Below are 20,417 nucleotides of genomic sequence, written 5' to 3'. Positions count from 1 at the left end.
AGGACTGGACCAGGGCGAGGACTAGACTAGGACCCTAGACGAGGACGAGGACTGGTTGGACCAAGGCGAGAGAGGACCAGACCAGCAGACTATCTACACAGTGCAAGCAAGACTATCTACACCGTGCAAGCAAGTGTGCGGAGCTAGGCAGCAACCCATTAGCTTCACGATTTGTATCTCCACAAAGAGTGAGACTTCATTTGAGATCCCATCGTGGTCGCCAAAATGAGAGCACCTATAGCGCGGATAATGTGTCGTGCTTTCTATAGTGGGTGGTCCTCAGTGCAATGTGCGTGACAATCTCACTCAAACAGACTGAAAAGAAAGGAAACAATAGCCATCAACAGAGCTCACAAAGGCACAACATTAGACCAGAACATATGACTCGACTATCTCAAAGACTGATATAGACTCTGGCATGGCAGCACACTCAGCTCCATCCCAGGACTCACAGGTACAATGGGGGTGTTGAGGCTCAGATGTGCCGGGATGGTGAAGACGTGCTCTGTGTATAGACTCACTCTAGACGACTACGTACAAGATCCCTGACCAAAACGCTACTACTCATATACAATCATAAAGAGCCACCAACGGGTTATAAATGACATCACCTTAGTCTATTCCCATTGGGTGCCGGTGGTGACCTGGCCACGATGTCCACTAAACCACCGTATCGCTGCCACGTGTCGCTATCCAGCGAGTCCGTCTAGTGTGAACCGACCAGACCAAAGACCAACTGTAAACTAATTGTCCTGTGAAAGTGACACTGTAGCCTGCTACAGTGCTTGATGCGGGAGACAATGTATGCATAGTGTGGATGCATATGTGCGCTTAGTGGCTCTTTTCCGGATAGTGATTAAGCATGAGGAAGCTGAGTGATAAAGCCGAAACCCTAGAGGATGCCATTGAAAAGTGCAAAGAGGAAATGACGGAGACTATTACCAAGATGAACCGTAATCTATTGGGCACAATTAAAATGCTCGAAGGACGCGTCGTGATCCAAGAAAGCAAGATAAACGCACTGGAAGACCGAGTGACGACTCAGGACGAAGAGATTGCGTCACTCAAGAAAGATCTCGCCGAAGCACGATCAAGCAACACACTGGAAGAGGGCGAATTGCAACCCTCAGTAATCGAAGAAATCAACACGATCAAGGAGCAAGTACGGGCCATCAAAGAGGGAGAAGAGCAACACAGGGATGACGACTTCTTGGGTGGATGTTCTTACAAAAACTCAGTAGAAGGCGGATGAAGCCGAGAAATAGATCGAGGTGGTCAAGAAAGGAAAAGGCAAGGAGATAACGTCCACGTTCACACCCACTATCATTAATCAGACACTAGAGGAGGAGCAAAGAAGACGTGTGCGCGCTTTACATGTGAGAATTTGCGGCCTTAAAGACAAAGGCAATGTGGACGGAGAGGTAAAAGAACTCATGCCCTTGATGGGGGTTCATGAGCCGACGCACACAGAGCCTGGAGAGTGGTCAAGAAAGGAAAAGGCAAGGAGATAACGTCCACGTTCACACCCACTATCATTAATCAGACACTAGAGGAGGAGCAAAGAAGATGTGTGCGCGCTTTACATGTGAGAGTTTGCGGCCTTAAAGACAAAGGCAATGTGGACGGAGAGGTAAAAGAACTCATGCCCTTGATGGGGGTTCATGAGCCGACGCACACAAGAGCCTGGAGAGTGGGCAACATAAAGAAAAATGGAAGCAGTGGGGAAACCTCAAAAGAAAGGGCACTCATCCTCCGTTTTCCCTCCATGGAAGCGAAGAAGTCGTCCTTGAAGATAAGGCTAACTCTTAAAGAGACAGGTATTTTTCTGGGGGATGATCTTACCCTCTCGCAGATCGCTCATATGTAGGAAGTAATGCTGGAGATTAGAGCGGCAAGGGGAAAAGGCAAGATTGCCTTTTACCGAGATGGAATAGTAGTAATACTGGAGCGACGCTCCACATGACGGTGCGAGACTTATGGGACCACACTCAAAGTGGTGGCCTGGAACTGTAATGGATCCATGCGTCTTGATGTGGGTGCTTTTGAGGATAGCTTTACTGGAAGAGACATCATCTTTTACTCTGAGACACACCAGGCCCCTGGGCAATCCATGCCTCACATCAATGGATAGAGATGGGAGATAGCTTACTGACAGGAGACATGCTCAGAGCACAAAGGACAGGGCTCGGGGGGAGTGGCAGTGTTATTTAGAGAGGATTTGCAGCCATTGATACATATAGCCCGCAGGGATGAGCAGGCTAGGTACATGTGGGTGAGATTGAAAGCAGAGACAGGCAGATATCTCTACATTGCTATTTGCTATTTTCCCCCGAGTACGTTGGTCTATGCATCACCCAGAGGACTGTCCCCCTTTTCTATTTTGGATGATGACATATGGGAGTTCTCTAGAGATGGTGACATTATCATTCTAGGGGACTTCAATGCTAGGATTGCCCATCACCAGACAATGTTTTATGATACTTCAGAGGAGATGCTGAGAGAGCTAGATGTTGTAGAGACGGGCCTCTCTAGATTATCACACGATGCGGAATATACTGAGTATGGGCGACACCTGATAGACAAGGGCACCACACATGGACTGGCCATCTTGAATGGCCTACAGAGGTCTCTTGCTTCGGGAGGCTTCACATGCTTCCCATACAGACATGGAGCCAGCACAATGGACTATGTCATGGCACAACCGAGCCTCATCTCTAGTATCCAGGACCTCACGGTTGGACCTAGACCTGTTGGTGTGGCAGTGGATCATGCTCTTGTATCGCTGACCATTTCTTTTCAGTTTAGTGTAGCACACAGGCTACGGGCAGCAGCCCCTACTCGCTACACCTTCACGCGGGAGACAGACTCTGTATACATAGATGGGATCTACAGACGCGTGTGGACAGAGGAGCCAGGGCGACCCTCTGGAGGAGCTTACTACTATACTGACACAGACACTACATGATGTAGCAGCAGAGGCATACCCACATACCCAGCCTGAGCAGAGACGTCGTTCAGGGAGCATGCCCCTGAACAGTTGGTATGATGAGGAATGCCGGGACACTAGAGCTAGACTTCAGAGGGAGGTGCTTTATGGAACATCACTTATAGGCAGTCACAGAATGACTTCCGACGCCTAGTGCGGCGGAAGAAGAGGGCATTTTTGGCTCGCCTAGAGCAGCATCTATACCAGCTATTCTTGAGTCAGGACTCATGTGAGGCGTGGAGGCTCTTTCATGAGCACTCCCCCCCCCTTGCCATCACTTCTACAGAGGCGTGGGGCCAGTATGTATCATCTTTGTACACAGTTCCTGAGCAGCCCCCCCTTCCCGACCCCCCCGATCCATGCCCGCACACGTGTTTTTTTCACCGCCGCTGAGATGGTGAGGAAGGCCATTGATAGGATGAACACTGCGAGAGCATATGATCATGCTGGCTTAGTGGCTGAGCATTTCAGGCATGCCAGAGATTTACTAGCAGTTATGTTTAACCGTGCCATGTGTGAGGGCTTGCCTGATACCTGGACCCTATCTACTATTGTATCTATCTTCAAGTCGCGAGACCCTATGGAGCCTGGGAACTATCGCACTATCATGATTGGACACACATTGGTACGGTTGTACGCATCTCTTCTTGAGCAGCAACTGAGTAGATGGACAGAGAGGGAGGGGATGCGCGCAGCCGGGCAGGCAGGTTTCAGGAGGGGTTTTTCTACTCTTGACCATATCTGGACACTCAGAGCCATCATTGAGGAGGGCAGATCGCGTGGGAGACGGATCTATTGTAGCTTTGTGGATTTCCGTAAAGCATTTGACACAGTGCCCAGAGCGAGATTGATGCGCAGATTACAGCAGATGGGAGTACCCACAAAGCTCATTTGGGGGGTCATGGCATTATACAGGTAAGTAGTGGGGCATGTACGCACCCTAGAGGGTCTATCCACACCAGTTTACTCCACTATTGGGGTGAAGCAAGGCTGCCCGCTCTCTCCTACTCTATTTGGTATGTATGTAGATGCGGTTTTTGAATACATTGAGAGAGATGGTGATAGAGGTGCACAGTTGGCGGGGACATGGATTCCACTATTGTTATATGGTGATGATATTGTTTTGATCTCTGACTATCCGGAGGGGATGCAACGTCACCTGGATGCTGTGCATAGGTTTGCCCAAGAAAGTGGTTTGTCCATCAACCTTGGTAAAACCAAGGTCATGGTATTTAATACCACCCCACAGTGGATCAAGAGTTCAGCGCCCGCCTTCACATACGGACAGGAGAAGGTGGAGTATACAGATGCTTACACTTACCTTGGAGTGGTTTTTAGTGGGCCAGCATTTTCATTAAGGAGGGCAGCAGAGACTAGATTGACCAGAGCCCATGCAGGATTGGGTAAATTGGAAAGGATGTGTTCACAGGTTCAGTTTCAGGAACCTTGGACGAAGCTCTGGCTCTTTGACACTTTGGTGGCTTCTATATTGCTCTATGGAGCTGAGATTTGGGGACCTTCACTGGACCATCACGGGAGGACAAGCCGCAGTGATGGATGGGGGGACATGGAGAAGCCTCTGGTCTCTATGATCTTGCGGCTCATTAGGGCCAAGACTTCAGTACCACGTGCTATTATATGAGCAGAGCTAGCTGCCTCCCCGCAGGTGGTTGAGGCGCTCACCAGATCTGTCTCCTTCATACACCGCATGTGGGAACTTCCCAGAGACAGATATGCACGCCTTGCACTTGAGTCCTCTTGACAGCTAGCCGTGCGGGGAGATACAGCATGCTGGTAGGGGGAGATGACGTCATGGTTTGAGGCGCATGGGTTCAACATAGACAGATTGCCTCCTTTCCAGTACTCACTGGATGCGCCCTCTCTGACTCTTACACAGTCCGAGATCACTAGGCTCATTCGCCAGGACTTGACTCAGCTAGACACCAAGAGGACATGGATATAGCTGGATCCAGACGCCCACGACTGCGGAGGACTACACAACATCGACAGAGGCTGCATTAGAGGATCCGGGTCACTTTGGCTCGACATCCACGATGTGTCACCAGCGTGTGACTACTATCTATCCTTTTTGTTGATTTCTTTCTTATTATTTATTCATTTTCACTTTTTGGAAACACCCCTCTGGAAATCTAACTACCTTGCATTGCATAGCTAGTGTGGAACTGTTCAGAGGGAGTCCAGGCCCGAGGGCAAGAGAGCACTAAGGTTGGACAAGGACTATGGTTAGCCAAAGTGGGGTCATTGACTAGCCAAGTGGAATCCTTTGCTAGAGAGGCTACATTTCAGTTCTTGGTGTGGCTACAGTGTACAAAGAGGGTCAGATGACCTAGAAAGATACAATGGCAGCATCTCCTAAAATTTAGGGAACTGCTATTTTGTGACCTGAAAATGTGTTCGCGTCATTACCTCCGGAATGACAAGGGGAACATTTTATTACTCTGCCGTGAAGTCAACTGGGCAACCGGTGAGGATATTTTTAATCGGCGAACCCGAAACGGGCAAATGCTTGTAAATGCGCCAAGTGTCGATTTTTCTTGCACTTGCCTCTTCAAGAAGAAAGGGCGCTGAATTTTAAGCTGGGAGCGGCCTTCACTTGCATTCTGTCTTACAAGTTGAGAGCTATGGAGTGCTTCCTTTCCCTGTTATGTACAGTGCGTTGCTAGGAGTGATGCCCTGCACGCTACGCACTGCCCTCTCTCTCTCCCCTATGGCAGTATGTTATGCCACTCTAGTGGGCTTTTCAATTGACCAATGTACAGTTGTGTGGGTTCATGCGCGATTGCCGAGGCAAGAGCCTCTTGCACAGGTACTGGATTAGCTAGCGGCTAATCCTCCGTAGGTACAGGTGATTCGGAGAGGTTTCACGTGCGAAATCTCGTCTGATTCAAAGGGCAAGTAGCCCTACAGGTGCGGGAGCTCGAGGACTTGCTACGGATGCGACCGGCACGCAAAATGGAGCCCGAAACAGTGACTTACAGCCTGCTGTGTATTTTTGCAGGTTTAGGGTTTTGGCCCTAAACGGACCCTAATACCCCTAGGAGGTTCGGGGACGTGAGGGGACTGCTGTACAGGTGATCTGGCGCATTTTCGGGGCAGAAAACAGAGAATTCAGCGTGCTGCAGATTCTCGCCAGGTTTTGCAAAGTGTCCGTATGCGTCGGGAAAGTCATCCAATGCGTGGGAATACTGACTGTGAAGGGTCCTAGTACAGTTATGTTGCTGAAATCAGGCCAGAACAGTTGAATTTCAGCCAAGGTTGTGCGGGGCAGCTTGTAGGGAACCACAGCTCTTATTCCCTCGGTTAAATGCGTGGGAATACTGAAATTCAGCCAAGGTTGTGCGGGGCAGCTTGTAGGGAACCACAGCTCTTATTTCCTCTGTTAAATGCGTGGGAAAGTAATCCAATGCGTGGGAATATTGACTGTGAAGGGTCCTAGTACAGTTATGTTGCCGAAATCAGGCCAGAACAGTTGAAATTCAGCCAAGGTTGTGCAGGGCAGCTTGTAGGGAACCACAACTCTTATTTCCTCTGTTAAATAATAAAGAAATACCGAAAGGGGCGCCTAATTTAGGGGCCAGTCTCGTGTTGGTCTTCTCATACAGGTGCAGTCTAGTAGCCTGTATCCCTTTCCCCTTTGTTGTGTCTTGAAAGTACCGGTAAAGTGGGCTACAAATTAAATGGGTGAAAGCAAGTAAGGTTTAAGTCTAAGGTCTACCGCCTTTTTTGAAAGTTTAGGCCGGTTTCATGGTTCCATTGCCGGGATTAAATCACTTTTTCCCATAGAAGTGAGCCTTGGTCAGTTTGGGCTTGAAGATACAGGGGATCATAGACCAGACACAGGAAATTGCAATTATGGCTGACAGACCAGATGATGTGACTGAAGAGGTTTCCTCTTCGCAGGGTCAACAGACACATGAAGTGGGTGAGTCTTTAAGACCACCACAGACGGATGATGATATATTCAGGACCCAGTTGGCTACTGTTGTGGCTATGTTCACACAAGTAATGCAGAACCCGAGGTTTTTAGCCTTTCTGCAACCTCCTCTTCCGTCTCAGCAAGTTGGGTCACTGGATCATATTCAAAAGGCTGTTAAGGCTCAAGCACAGGTGATTCATACCGCTGAGTCAATGGAAACACCTGTACACTTGACGGAGAACATGTAGTCTCCACAACCTGTGCCTAAGGTGCAAGAGCAGGTGGCTGAAATGCCAGTCTTTCAAGCTGTACCAATTCAGCCAGCCACTTTTCAACAGCCATTAGCTGGTTCTAATGGGTAGGGAAGCAACCTATAGGATATGCAACAAGTCTTCCCACCACCTTCAGTACACCCTGGCTATTTTGGAGGTGGATCGGTATTCCAGAGCATGGCTGGTCATGCACTTGGAAATCAGTTTTACACGCAGGAATAGTGTTCGGGGGTGCTCAAACAATGATGCCTAACGTCATGTATGGTGTCATGGGTATGCTACCAGGGTTTCAAAGCACTCAGGGCCAATTTGGGATGCCACAGGCAAATTTTGGTATGGCTGGAATTACAAATCAACAGCCAAATATGGCATTTCTAGGTCAACTTAATAGCGGTCAAGGAACACAGATGAACCCTAACAGTGTTCTCATGTTTCAGTCACTTCCATATGACAACTTAGCGCCGCTAGAGAAGCCAACTCCGTACAAAGAAGGTGGCAAAGGTGCGACCTTTACAGGGTTTGATGACAGGAAGAAGGCTCTCTCATTCTTGCAGCAGTTTGACAAGGCCTATGCAGGGGGAAACTTTACAAAGGCTTTAAAGGTCCGCAAGGCAGCCACTTTCTTGACAGGGAATGCGGGACAATGGTGGACAACTTTATTGCTTCAAGGGCAAGCTCCGTCCACATGGATTTACTTCAAGCAGATTTTTGCAGCAGCATGGTTATCTGATGACTTTGAAGCAGATGTCATGACAGAATGGCACCAGCTTAATGCTGCCACTTGCAAGACTCTGGATGACTACAATCGGAAGTTTTGGAAAGCTCTACTTCTAGTAACTTCCTATAGGTTTGTGCCATTGACAGAACAGATTGAAAAATACTGTTGTGGCCTACCCAAAGGATTGAGAAAGTACTGCATGAAGATTAAAGTCACTACTTTGACGTAGCTCATCGAGGTAGCAAACACTGGCAATGGTTTGCTCAAGGGAGAAGATTGTGAATTTAATACTGGCGTCAAGGAAGGATCATCCAAGAAAAATTCAGCGAAGTACGTTCCCAATGAGGTTCCTAAAGCGACTTAGGAGCCAGCCAACGCAGGGAAAGGCAAAGCTACGGCTGAATCAGAAAAGGGACCAGCAAAGAAATGGAAAAGACGTTTTCCTCGCAAGTCGGAAGAGCAAAAGAAGGTCCTGAGGTCAGAGAACAAATGCTTTCCCTGTGAGCAGCATGGCCACATTGCTTACAATTGTCCTCAAAAGAAAAGGCCAGCTGATTCTGAAGACAAGGAGGACAGGAAAGGAAAGAGGCCCATGGTTGGTCTAGTGCCAGATATGGTGGGTGACAAGCCAAATTTAGATGCAAATGAGCTTTGCAGAGCATGGGGAAAGGTCAGGGATCAAACAGTGCTTATCTTCTTTGATCCAGGTGCCAAAGCCAACTTCATTTCCCCAGAATTGGCTTCAAAATTGGGAATCAGACCTGAAGAGATGGGGTATACAGCAGAGGCAGGTTTGACATGTCCTGGCCATACAGAGGCTGTGACACCCATCATCGAAAAGTTGCGCCTACATATCCAGTCCTATGTAGATGCTGAAGAATTTTACATCATGCCACTGGATGGATGTGATGTGTTGCTAGGTATTCCTTGGTTGTTTCGTGTACAGGGAATCATGGATGCCTACAACAAAAAGATCACTGTACAGAGCAGGGGAAAGACTCACATTCTGGATGTAAAGCTTAAAGGGAAATCTATTCCCACTGTATCACCTTCTGCTATTACTTCTGTAATGAAAAAGCATCTTTCTGCGTACTTGGTTTTTGCACGTGAAGTGTCAGATTGTGATGAATCAAATTTATCTGTGTTAGATAAAGAAAGGTCAATGTTTTTACAACAGTATAGTGACTGTTTTTCCGATTCATTACCGTCTCAATTACCGCCAGAGAGACCCGAGGACCATGCGATAGATTTGGTGCCAGGCAGTAGCCCACCAAATAAGCCTCCGTACAAGGTTAGTGCGGCTCAGCAGAAAGAGATAATGAACCAAGTACAAGAGCTGTTAAAAAAGGGGCTGATTCAGCCTAGTTCATCTCCATTTTGTTCTCCAGTGTTGTTGGTGCAGAAAAAGGATGGCTCATGGCGTATGTGCATCGACTACCGTGCACTGAACAAGAATACCATCAAGAATAGGTTCCCTATACCTAGAATTGATGATATTTTGGACAAATTAGAAGGAGCAGCTATGTTTAGCAGGATAGATCTAAAGAGTGGGTACCATCAGATCCGCATTAGATCAGAGGATCTGCACAAGACTGCTTTTAGAACAACGTTTGGCCTTTAGGAATTTTTAGTGATGCCCTTTGGTCTCACAAATGCTCCTGCTACGTTCAATAGGATGATGGACAGAATTTTCCGTCCACACCAGCAGTTTGTTGGTACATTCTTTGATGACATGATAGTCTACTCAAAGAATGAAGAGGAGCATAGGCATCCCTTGGCCATTGTGTTCAAAGAGCTACGCAGCCATAGGTTGCTCATCAATGCAAAGGAAAGTGAATTTTTTCTGGAAGAGATTCACTTTCTGGGACACATTGTCTCAAAGGATGGTGTCAGAATGGATCCTGCTAAAGTTGAAGCGATCAAGTCATGGCCAGATTTGAAGACGGTGCACGATGTCCGAAGCTTCTTGGGACTATGCTCCTATTACAGAAGGTTTATCCGAAATTTCGTTGAGATTGCTTCACTTTTACCTGCTCTTCAAAAGAAGACAGTCACCTTTAGATGGACACAGAAAGAGATTTCAGCTTTTAATCTCTTAAAGGAAAAGATGACTTTAGATCCAGTCATTGTGTTGCCAGATCTTAGGAAGTCATTTGTGGTCGAGTGTGACGCCTGTGGTAGTAGCATTGGTGCAGTGCTAATGCAAGACGGCAGGGTAGTAGCCTATGAGAGTAGAATATTGCAAGGGCCAGAAAAGACTATGCAAGTCTATGAAAAAGAACTGCAGGCCGTGATTCATGTGCTCTAAGTTGGAAACACTACCTGCTAGGTGCAGATTTCGTTGTTCAAACGGATCATCAGACCTTGCGATACTTCTTGACACAGGCAAAGTTATCTGAGAAGCATATGCGATGGGCAAATATCTTGTCCATGTTCCATTTTTAGATTGTGCATGTGGAAGGCAAGAAGAACGTTGTGGCTGATGCCTTGTCAAGGAAGCCACAAATTTCAGCTGTGTCAATTCCTTATCATCATGAACTTGATGATATAAGGGAACAATATGCAAATGATGAAGATTTAGCAAGGGTCTTCGAGCAGCTAATGGATGGACAACGTCATGAACACTATCTTCTCAAAGATGGGTTCATGATGATGCATGGCAGATTGTGTGTCACAAAGCCATTGCGACGCAAAGTTATGGAAGAGAGTCATGTCCCACCGTATGCAGGGCATCGTGGTATCGATGCTACAGTTAAAGCGGTTGAGACATTCTTCTACTGGCCTACATTGAGAAGAGATGTGGATGCCTCTGTGGGAGAATGCCCAATATGCCAGAAGGTCAAGTTTGACAGGCAAAAGGCACTAGGGTTATTGCAACCACTACCTATTCCAGATAAACCATGGGAAAGTATTGCTATGGATTTTATCTTTGATCTTCTGAGAACGCAGACAGGAAACGATGGTATTTGGACCATCATTTGTAGATTCAGCAAGCAGGCTCATTTTATTCCTGTCAGGAAGAAGATAAAGCCAGATCAGATGGCACACTTGTTTATGAGCAATATTTTCGAGTATCATGGCATGCCACAGTCAATTGTTAGTGACCGTGATCCACGCATGACAAGTTTGTTCTTGAGAGGCTTGTTTGAGAATATGGGCACAATGCTCAAATTCTCTTCGTCGTTTCATCCTCAAACAGATGGGCAGTCAGAAGAGGCAAATTCTACCGTCCTAGATCTGGTGAAGTGCTATGTGTCAGAGCATAAAGGAAAGTGGGAGCAGTATTTGCCATTGGTGGAGTATGCATACAATAATACAGTGCATTCATCAACTGGCAAGGCACCTTTTGAGATAGTTGAAGATGGCAAGAAAGTTCCTCCCATACTGCATACAAAGTGTCACGATTGTGACTATGTTAACAGCAATACATCTACTCCTAGTTGCAGATACGCGAAGTGCCATGCCAAGGAGGACCCCTGCCCTTGGATGATCACACCCCTTCACCCAAAGGACGTGTCTCTTCGCCAAAAGCCACACTCTTTCGACGACTGGTCACACCCCTTCGCTCTATGGGTGCGACTCTTCGCCCAATGGTTGCAGCTCTTCGCCGAAAGGATGTGTCTTTACGTCTAAAGTCGTGTCTCTTCACCAAGAGACGTGTCTTTTCATTTATGTCTCTTCGTATCATATATAAGGAGCCCTTGTATCACACATTCAATCAATCAAACACAGAGTCTTCTAAGTCTTGTCAAGTCTTGTCTTGAGTTCAGTTCAGTTTCGTAAGTCTTAATCATGAGTTTAAGTACTTAACAGAGGATTAGTACCTAGAATCCTTACAGTGGTATCAGAGCAAATTTTTTTCCCGGGACCCGAAGGTTGTGAGCCTCTCACCCTCGCCGCTACACTCTACCCCTTCCCGGAGTTGCATGGAAGCAGAAGAAAGATGGTACGCATGTGCATACAAGCATGAGGTAACTTAAATCTATTCTGTTCCAATTACATACATATAGAACAAAGGACAGGGATGCAAATGTCGGTGTGCGGGAGTGCCACGTACCTGGCCTCCTCATCGGGTGGTGTCCCTTCGAGATTGTGCGAGCACCTCTCCATGTGAACGGACGGTACCTCTTCACCTTGCTCGCACCCTTTCGCATACGGGTGTGTTGCTTTGCCTGTGTGCCCATTCACTCGGCAAGGGGCTGAGTTCCCTTTGTTGGCTGCTGCATATCCAAAGGGCACCTCTTCGCGAGAGGGCACAACCCCTTCCCAAAGATCGCACCCCTTCCCTGAGAGTCATGTACACTCGAGGCTGAATTTATGAAACGTTGGGCTGACATTTGCCTTCGTAGAAGACACAACGCTGGCTGCTTTTGCGTTACAATTTCCCAAATCGCTGGCGTTCAAAGTTTCTTGCGCTACACAATTTCCTACGCTGGCTGAATACTTACGTTGTTGCAAATTCATTACGCTGGACTAAGTTTCTACGCTGGCTGGCAGCAAGTCAATTTATGCTATTAAAAAAGTGACCTCATTTTTTAGTGGCCGGCCAATCCCCAAATTTTTAAAAACCCATGTGAACTCACTCACTTGATTAAAAAAAAAAAAAAAAAACCCCATATAAACTAACTTAAAAAAGAAAACAGAGAGAAAACCCACTCTCCCTTGCTCTGCTCTGTGTGCACCTACTGCACAAGATATTTCGCACACATGGCTGACGCAAACCACTACGCAGATTTTTCCCGATGAAATTTTGCGGGTAAATTTCCGTACTCAAAGCTGGAAGTAATACTTATTCCCGATACTCCAGAACCCGAACAATTGGCAGCACCCGAACCAAAGGTTATTATTATTCCGGATTATCCAGCTCCAATTCCCGGAACCTATTCCCAACCCAAAACTTGCACCTGTTCGAGTTCATTTAAGGCGTAACCATGCCAAATTCTTAGGACGGAGGTGGTCAATCTGACGATGCCCTTACTCTTATTAAGGAGCAGATGGCCACACTTTCCGCAAGCCTCGCATTACTTCACACTCGCTTGGATGAGATGCACACGGAAAACACTTCTCGAAGTCGACCTGTTGCTTCTCGGACTACACATGCTGATTCGACACCTTCATCCGAAGCTTCAATGGATGAACCAAACGAACCAGATCCAACTGATGAGGTAGACAATCGCGAACTTCAATTACTTTATAAAATTTTTAATGCTGCACAGAAGAAGAAGCTTGATGTTAAACTGCCGGAACCATACACTAGTCGCCGCGACAAGCGCGTGCTGGACCAATGGCTGTTCATAATGGAGATTTACTTATCGAACACAGACTTGGTCGAGAGTAAAAAAGTTGCACTTGCTAGTTCTCTGCTCAAGGACACAACATTTCTTTGGTGGCAACGACGGGTTGCTGATGGTAAACACATACCTTCTTGGGATAAATTCCGGCGTGCTATTCTCAAGGCGTTCGAACCTGCTAATGCGGATTTTCATGCCCGGTCCTCTCTTCGCCGCCTGAGCCAGACAGGTTCCTTGGTCGCGTACATCACAGAGTTCCAAAGGCTAACTCTGGAGATAGAGACCCTTAGTCCCTTTGATAAACTTCACAGCTTTATCGACGGACTCGAACCCAACCTGAAGGATGATGTGCACAAATACAACTCTACCACTTTGGATGCTACAATTGCCTATGTGGAACGTCTTGGCGATAATCGACGCCCTACACGGAATTTTCTCCCTGGTAACAGATCTTCAAATAGCGCTCGCTTTTCACAGCGTGATCGCAGAGACAACTATAGCCAAAGTCAACAACATCAGTCTCAGTTCAGACAGCAAGTAACGCAACCTTATTCAACTTCAAGGTTCTATTCTCAAGATTGACAATCTCAAAGTAGATCTTCTTCACATGCTCCTCCACTTGATCGAGGTGAAGAACGTGATTTTTCTCAAGATCGTCATTCCAATACTCAGCAAGGCTCTTCATCAAATGGATCTTCGACTTCAAAGAAGGAAGGATTATGTACAATTTGCAGTGGTGATCATAGATGGTATCAATGTCCAAAGAGACCAAATCTGTCTAATTTGAAAAGAAATTCCAATGCGGAAACATCATCGAATCTTGAACAACCAGATTTTGCTAAGGATAAAGGAAAATCTGTGGTCAATACAATTCGTCTCTCATAGGATACGAGTATTCTTATGAAGGAATTTTTGAATTCATTAACTTCTCCTGAATCAATTGATGAAGACAAAGATAAAGATAGAGTTGTAGATTCCGAGTCTGAAGACGACTATGCTTTCTTTGATTCTTTACTGGATGATGATATACCAATTGCAAGTGATGAAGTGACAGTTCCAGAAGATGATTCTGAAGAATTTTGGGATTCATTATTGGAAGATGATTACAGTCTCAATCGAAAATCCTCTCCAGAGATTACTAAAGTTGAAGTTACCCCATCTGAAGAATACCTTGAGAAGATTTCCTCTTCCCCAAATATTTCGCAATTACTGGAAGATTTTGAACCAGAAATCTTACATCGCATGAAGGATTTTGAAGATCAATCTCTTGTTGCAGTCAACCTGATTATGCCAGATTCCTCTAAAAAGTCTTTGAATAATGCAATGACATGGGATTTAGCAGCCAAAGCAAAAAGGTTTCGCAAGAAGCAAAGGTTCAAGACAAAGGTTTTCGATAACTCAAAGATTGAAGATTTTCGAAGATTCAATGCTTTTCCAGAGTTCTATCAACATCAGAAGTCATTTCTTTGACACGGGCTCTCATTTTAAATGGGAGGGAATGTCACGATTGTTTAACATGGGTGTGACTCTTCGCCCAATGGTTGCAGCTCTTCGCCGAAAGGATGTGTCTTTACGTCTAAAGTCGTGTCTCTTCACCAAGAGACGTGTCTTTTCATTTATGTCTCTTCGTATCATATATAAGGAGCCCTTGTATCACACATTCAATCAATCAAACACAGAGTCTTCTAAGTCTTGTCAAGTCTTGTCTTGAGTTCAGTTCAGTTTCTTAAGTCTTAATCATGAGTTTAAGTACTTAACAGAGGATTAGTACCTAGAATCCTTACACAAAGGACAAGATATTTGAAGCAGACAAGTATGTTCAGGACATGGATGAAATGTACAAGAAGGTCAAAGTGGCCTTAGAAAAGACTCAGGCAAAGCAAAAGAAAGCAGCTGATCGTCACCGTCGTGAAGTGGCATTTTCACTTGGTGATTGGGTGCTTCTACACTTTGAAAAGGCAAGGTTAAAGAAGATGAAGGGCAAGGAAAGACTGTTTCCAAAGCTCAGCATGCGTTACTATGGGCCTTTTCAAGTATGCGACATAATCAATGATATTGCATATAGGCTGAAATTGCCTGAGAGTTGGAAGATTCACAAGCGTTTCATGTGAGTCTTCTCAGACCCTATGTGGGTGATGTGCCAGAGGATATGCCAGCTGAAGATCAGCCGGAAGTCGAGGAACTTGACGAGATCTTGGTCCCGGAACAGATTTTGGCACATAAAGAAAGAAAAGTGAAAGGCAAGGTTGCTAAGCGTTACTTGGTGAAGTTCAGAAACTATCCATATGGATGCAAAGTGAATGGAAGAAGGTGAACTTGCAGAGTCACCAACTGTGTTATCACTTTACCTTGAAGCCTTCGATTTGCAACCTACCTTGACCCCTTGAGTTTTAAAGCTACATGGATTGTCAGTGTGACAATGGCTTCTGAAACAAATGATGTACATGGTATTTAAAGTGAGCTCAAATCAAGTACATATTACATGAATGTTAGAGCTGTACAGATTGTCAGTTTGGCAATTGCTCTTATGGAATGTCCAAAAGTGTGGTTAGTGTTATAGAAGTGAGTATTTCTTGTCAGTTTGTCAAGGATACAGTAATTGCTTCTATTAAAGGGTACATGTGTAACTGCATTCTTAAACTCTCGGTTTGGGTATGCTCGAAAGTGTTACTGGATCCAACGTGTACTAAAAGACAGTGGCAAAATGCGTAGCTACCATTTTGTCATTGGAAAGTTAATGACTCAAAGCAATGGCAGAGTGCGAAGCTACCACTATGTCATTGGGACAAGGTTCACACGCAGGCAATACATGTGTCGACGAGGTGTTGAATACACCAGGGTTGACAATGAGCATGTATGTGTCGTACATGTGTCGACAGGTGTTGAATACACCAGTGTTGACTGTGAGCATATATGACATAGATACAAATGAGGACGTTTGAGATTTCAAGAGGGGGGTATGTCACGAGCGTGTGACTACTATCTATCCTTTTTGTTGATTTCTTTCTTATTATTTATTCATTTTCACTTTTTGGAAACACCCTCTGGAAATCTAACTGCCCTGCATTGCATAGCTAGTGTGGAACTGTTCAGAGGGAGTCCAGGCCCGAGGGCAAGAGAGCAGTAAGGTTGGACAAGGACTATGGTTAGCCAAAGTGGGGTCATTGACTAGCCAAGTGGAATCCTTTGCTACAGAGGCTACATTTCAGTTCTTGGTGTGGCTACAGTGTACAAAGAGGGTCAGATGACCTAGAAAGATACAATGGCAGCATCTCCTAAAATTTAGGGAACTGTTATTTTGGGACCTGAAAATGTATTCGCGTCATTACCTCCGGAATGACAAGGGGAACATTTTATTACTCTGCCGTGAAGTCAACTGGGCAACCGGTGAGGATATTTTTAAGCGGCGAACCCGAAACGGGCAAATGCTTGTAAATGCGCCAACTGTTGATTTTTCTTGCACTTGCCTCTTCAAGAAGAAAGGGTGCTGAATTTTAAGCTGGGAGAGGACTTCACTTGCATTCTGTTCACAGGTTGAGAGCTATGGAGTGTTTCCTTTCCCTCTTATGTACAGTGCGTGCCAGGAGTGATGCCTTACACGCTACGCACTGCCCTCTCTCTCTCCCCTATGGCAGTATGTTATGCCCCTCTAGTGGGCTTTTCAATCGACCAATGTACAGTTGTGTGGGTTCATGCGCGATTGCCGAGGCAAGAGCCTCTTGCACAGGTACTGGATTAGCTAGCGGCTAATCCCCCACAAGTACAGGTGATTCGGGGAGGTTTCACATGCGAAATCTCGTCCGATTCAAAGGGCAAGTAGCCCTACAGGTGCGGGAGGTCGAGGACTTGCTACGGATGCGACCGGCACGCAAAACGGAGCCCAAAACAGTGAATTACAGCCTGCTGTGTATTTTTGCAGGTTTAGGGTTTTGGCCCTAAACGGACCCTAATACCCCCAGGAGGTTCAGAAACGTGAGGGGACCGTTGTACAGGTGATCTGGCGCATTTTCGGGGCAGAAACAGAGAATTCAGCGTGCTGCAGATTCTTGCCAGGTTTTGCAAAGTGTCCGTATGCGTCGGGAAAGTCATCCAATGCGTGGGAATATTGACTGTGAAGGGTCCTAGTACAGTTATGGTGCCGAAATCAGGCCAGAACAATTGAAATTCAGCCAAGGTTGTGAGGGGCAGCTTGTAGGGAACCACAACTCTTATTCCCTCTGGTAAATAATAAAGAAATACCGAAAGGGGTGGCTAATTTAGGGGCCAATCTGGTGTCGGTCTTCTCATACAGGTGCAGTCTAGCAGCTTGTATCCCTTTCCCCTTTGTTGTGTCTTGAAAGTACAGGTAAAGTGGGCGACAAATTAAATGGGTGAAAGCAAATAATGTTTAAGTCTAAGGTCTACCGCCCTTTTTGAAAGTACAGGCTGGTTTCACGACGCCCGGTTAGACTACTGACCATGGAGGAGATTGATGAGATCCGCCAGCGACCGATCTTGGATCTCCTGTGATCTAGCTATCCCAGCTAGCTGTTTTAGCTGCTTAGTCCACACCCAACAGTCTAGGATTCCATAGTATTTTATTTTGTCATTTTGTCATTTTGTCATCTTGTTACTTTGACTTTGTATCAGATCCACCACATTGTAACTTTCTGGTCTCATAGGTCACTTTGGCCTTTTGAAGACGTTAATATAACATTCATTTCATTTCATTTCACTCTCTCTCTCTCTCTCTCTCTCTCTCTCTCTCTCTCTCTCTGTCTCTATCCAAGTTCAGTTCAGTTGTTTGCAATTTTCTCACGTGTGTTGGTGTAGATTTCTCGCTTGGAGTGTCCAAGTCTATTACAAGCGCCCTTGCCATACTTCATTATTTATTGATCTTCACAGATCGAACTGCTTGTGAAAGTCTCTTTGCATTTGTAGACTTGTACTCAATCGTAGAGGCTCCCCAAAGGCCTCATATTTAAAGGCACATGGCCTCAATAGCAACCACTCTTCAAAGCTAGCGCCATAAGCGTGGAAGTTAACGCTTTCAATAGATAAAGCTGAAAAGCTGGCTGCGCGTACAATTGCGTTGGTTCTGCCATGTAAGCAACCTGTGATTCACGCCACAATGCGTGTGGCAAATCGTGCCGCCTTTCACTCGAGACTAGACTCGGGCTTAGGTGCTCTGTTCCGGTCCGGCTTTTTCTCTTCTCTTTCGTTTAGGTCATGTTGTGCCACGTTGTCACTTTGTGACTGGTGGATTGTGATTGTGGCTATTGTACCAGTCTTTGAGCACTTCAATTATAACCGGCAAGCCACTAGCAAGGTGGTGAATCGACAACAAACTCACAAGTGAATTTATGTAATCGGCAAGCCACTATCGAGGCGGTGAATCAGCGTAAACTCACGAACAAATTGGAAAACTTGATCACACTTAACTTTAAAATAACAATGATGAAACACAAAGTTGCAAAGTTCCATCTCTAGATGCACTGGCCCCAAAGTCTGGCGCCCCTTTCGGTACTACTTTTATATTAATAAATCCACAGAGTACAATTGCCGAGGAGATCACTCTGCAAAGGTGCAACCATGCATTGACTTGACAAAAGTGACCCCCAGGGCTCACTTATGAAGGCTCCAGGCCTAAAAGAAACTCTTACGAAACCAGGTACCCTCAAAAGCTTCCACTACAAAAAATATGGCACCTAAAAGAAACTGTTACAAAAGCAGGTACCTTCAAAACTTCCACTACTAAAAACATGGCGCCCGAAAGCTCTCAAAGTTCACTGCCTCCATAACTGCTGCCGAAAAGCTGCCATGTCGCTACTGTGCAGACTACCACGTCAGCCGGCGATTTGCGGCACGAATTCTGGCAAGAATGATGCGTTTTCCAGGGGGGTGTACGTCCATTCAGTTTTGCAAGGTGAGTGGGACATTGAGAGACTAGTCTTTTAGGCCTCTGGGCCCGATGGGCTAGCTCCATCGGTAGATTGGTCTAGCACCTTTCACCCATGCCGTCCATTTGAAGCTGCAGTGTTGTATTCTCTTGTAGGTGGCACTATTTGATTGGTGTTTGTTTGAGGCAATCCTGAAGTGTCTTTGTAGTCAAATAGAGTTCAGGGTCAAAAGGCTAGATGGATGCAACTCTTGCAAGCATTTGATGATGGGAGCAAATTCCCTTAGGAAAATGCCTATAATTAACTAAATAAATTTCACTAAAAAACACCTAGATCAACGTAGACTATAATTAACTAACTAAAAACACCTAGACCAACCCTAACATAATCCAGGTCTTCAATACAAAATAACAACCCTTGTATGTGCATGTGCACACAAACATACAAGTGTGTGTGTGCATGTGTGTGTGGTCATAGTTATATTTGTGTATGAAGCATCTCTTTAACCTTTACTTTTCCTTGATCAAGACTTTTTTACAGAGACCAAAAACTCACAAGCTTTGTGTGCCTTAAAAGGTGTTTATGTTTTTCTTACAGGCTTAGATTGTTTGTACCTATGTTCCTCTTGTCTGCCATTGTCCTGTTTCCTATCAACGCAACTGATGACAAGCTCCAAGATTCCCACCGATTCCTCTTTAGTAACATAGATAAACTCTCTATTAGCAATGTGAAAGATGGATCAAAGAGGTATTGTTTTGCTCCTGTTCTTATCTAAATACTTATTAAGTAAATGTTTTCTAAAAACTTACTATTTGCTGAAGGCTGTGGGCACATATATGCATGTCATACATATTCACTGGATGGATTTGTGTAGTACTTTTTAGAGAGTATGAGAAGGTAATGCTGATGCGACTAGGTTTTAATGATGCTCAACGTCGTCGACCTGACCATTTTACTGTGAGTTGAAGTTTTATCTACTTACATTCAGGCCCTTTTATGGCTTGTTTCTGTCACACAATAAGCTGTGGATTAATTTAAAGGCTTGGTGTTGTTCTTACATACTTGGCAGGTTTTGGTAAAGAACATACCCATAGATCCAGATGAATCACTTGGTCTTCACGTTGAGCATTTTTTCAGGGTTAACCATCCTGACAATTATGTTTTGCATCAGGTACATGCTCACATACATGAGGCTCATTTTAGAGCAAGTTTTTAACTCTTTTTCACTGACAGTCTATTGGGTCGTAAAAGGAGAGATGAATGAATTATTCTCTGCATAATGACAGTTTTGATGTCTGAAATTGCATTTCACAAGTTTGAAGAAATGCAAGCGT

At 45.4% G+C, this 20,417-nt stretch overlaps 1 protein-coding gene across 2 annotated transcripts in view; it reads left to right on the top strand.

Moving 5' to 3' along the window:
• Positions 1-20,417, top strand: part of LOC147452824 (hyperosmolality-gated Ca2+ permeable channel 1.7-like) — a 176,404-nt gene that overhangs the window by 18,668 nt on the left and 137,319 nt on the right. For both annotated transcript variants that reach the window (XM_086518419.1, XM_086518418.1), the window contains exons 2-4: positions 19,681-19,830; positions 19,905-20,040; positions 20,153-20,254. In XM_086518419.1, coding sequence (XP_086374545.1) covers positions 19,681-19,830; positions 19,905-20,040; positions 20,153-20,254 — 388 coding nt within the window. The remainder of the gene's footprint in view (positions 1-19,680; positions 19,831-19,904; positions 20,041-20,152; positions 20,255-20,417) is intronic.

This window comes from Adiantum capillus-veneris, chromosome 8 (genome assembly GCF_014529385.1).
Source record: "Adiantum capillus-veneris isolate H3 chromosome 8, ASM1452938v2, whole genome shotgun sequence".
NCBI classification, from domain to species: domain Eukaryota; kingdom Viridiplantae; phylum Streptophyta; class Polypodiopsida; order Polypodiales; family Pteridaceae; genus Adiantum; species Adiantum capillus-veneris.
This window is presented reverse-complemented; position numbering and strand designations above follow the sequence as displayed.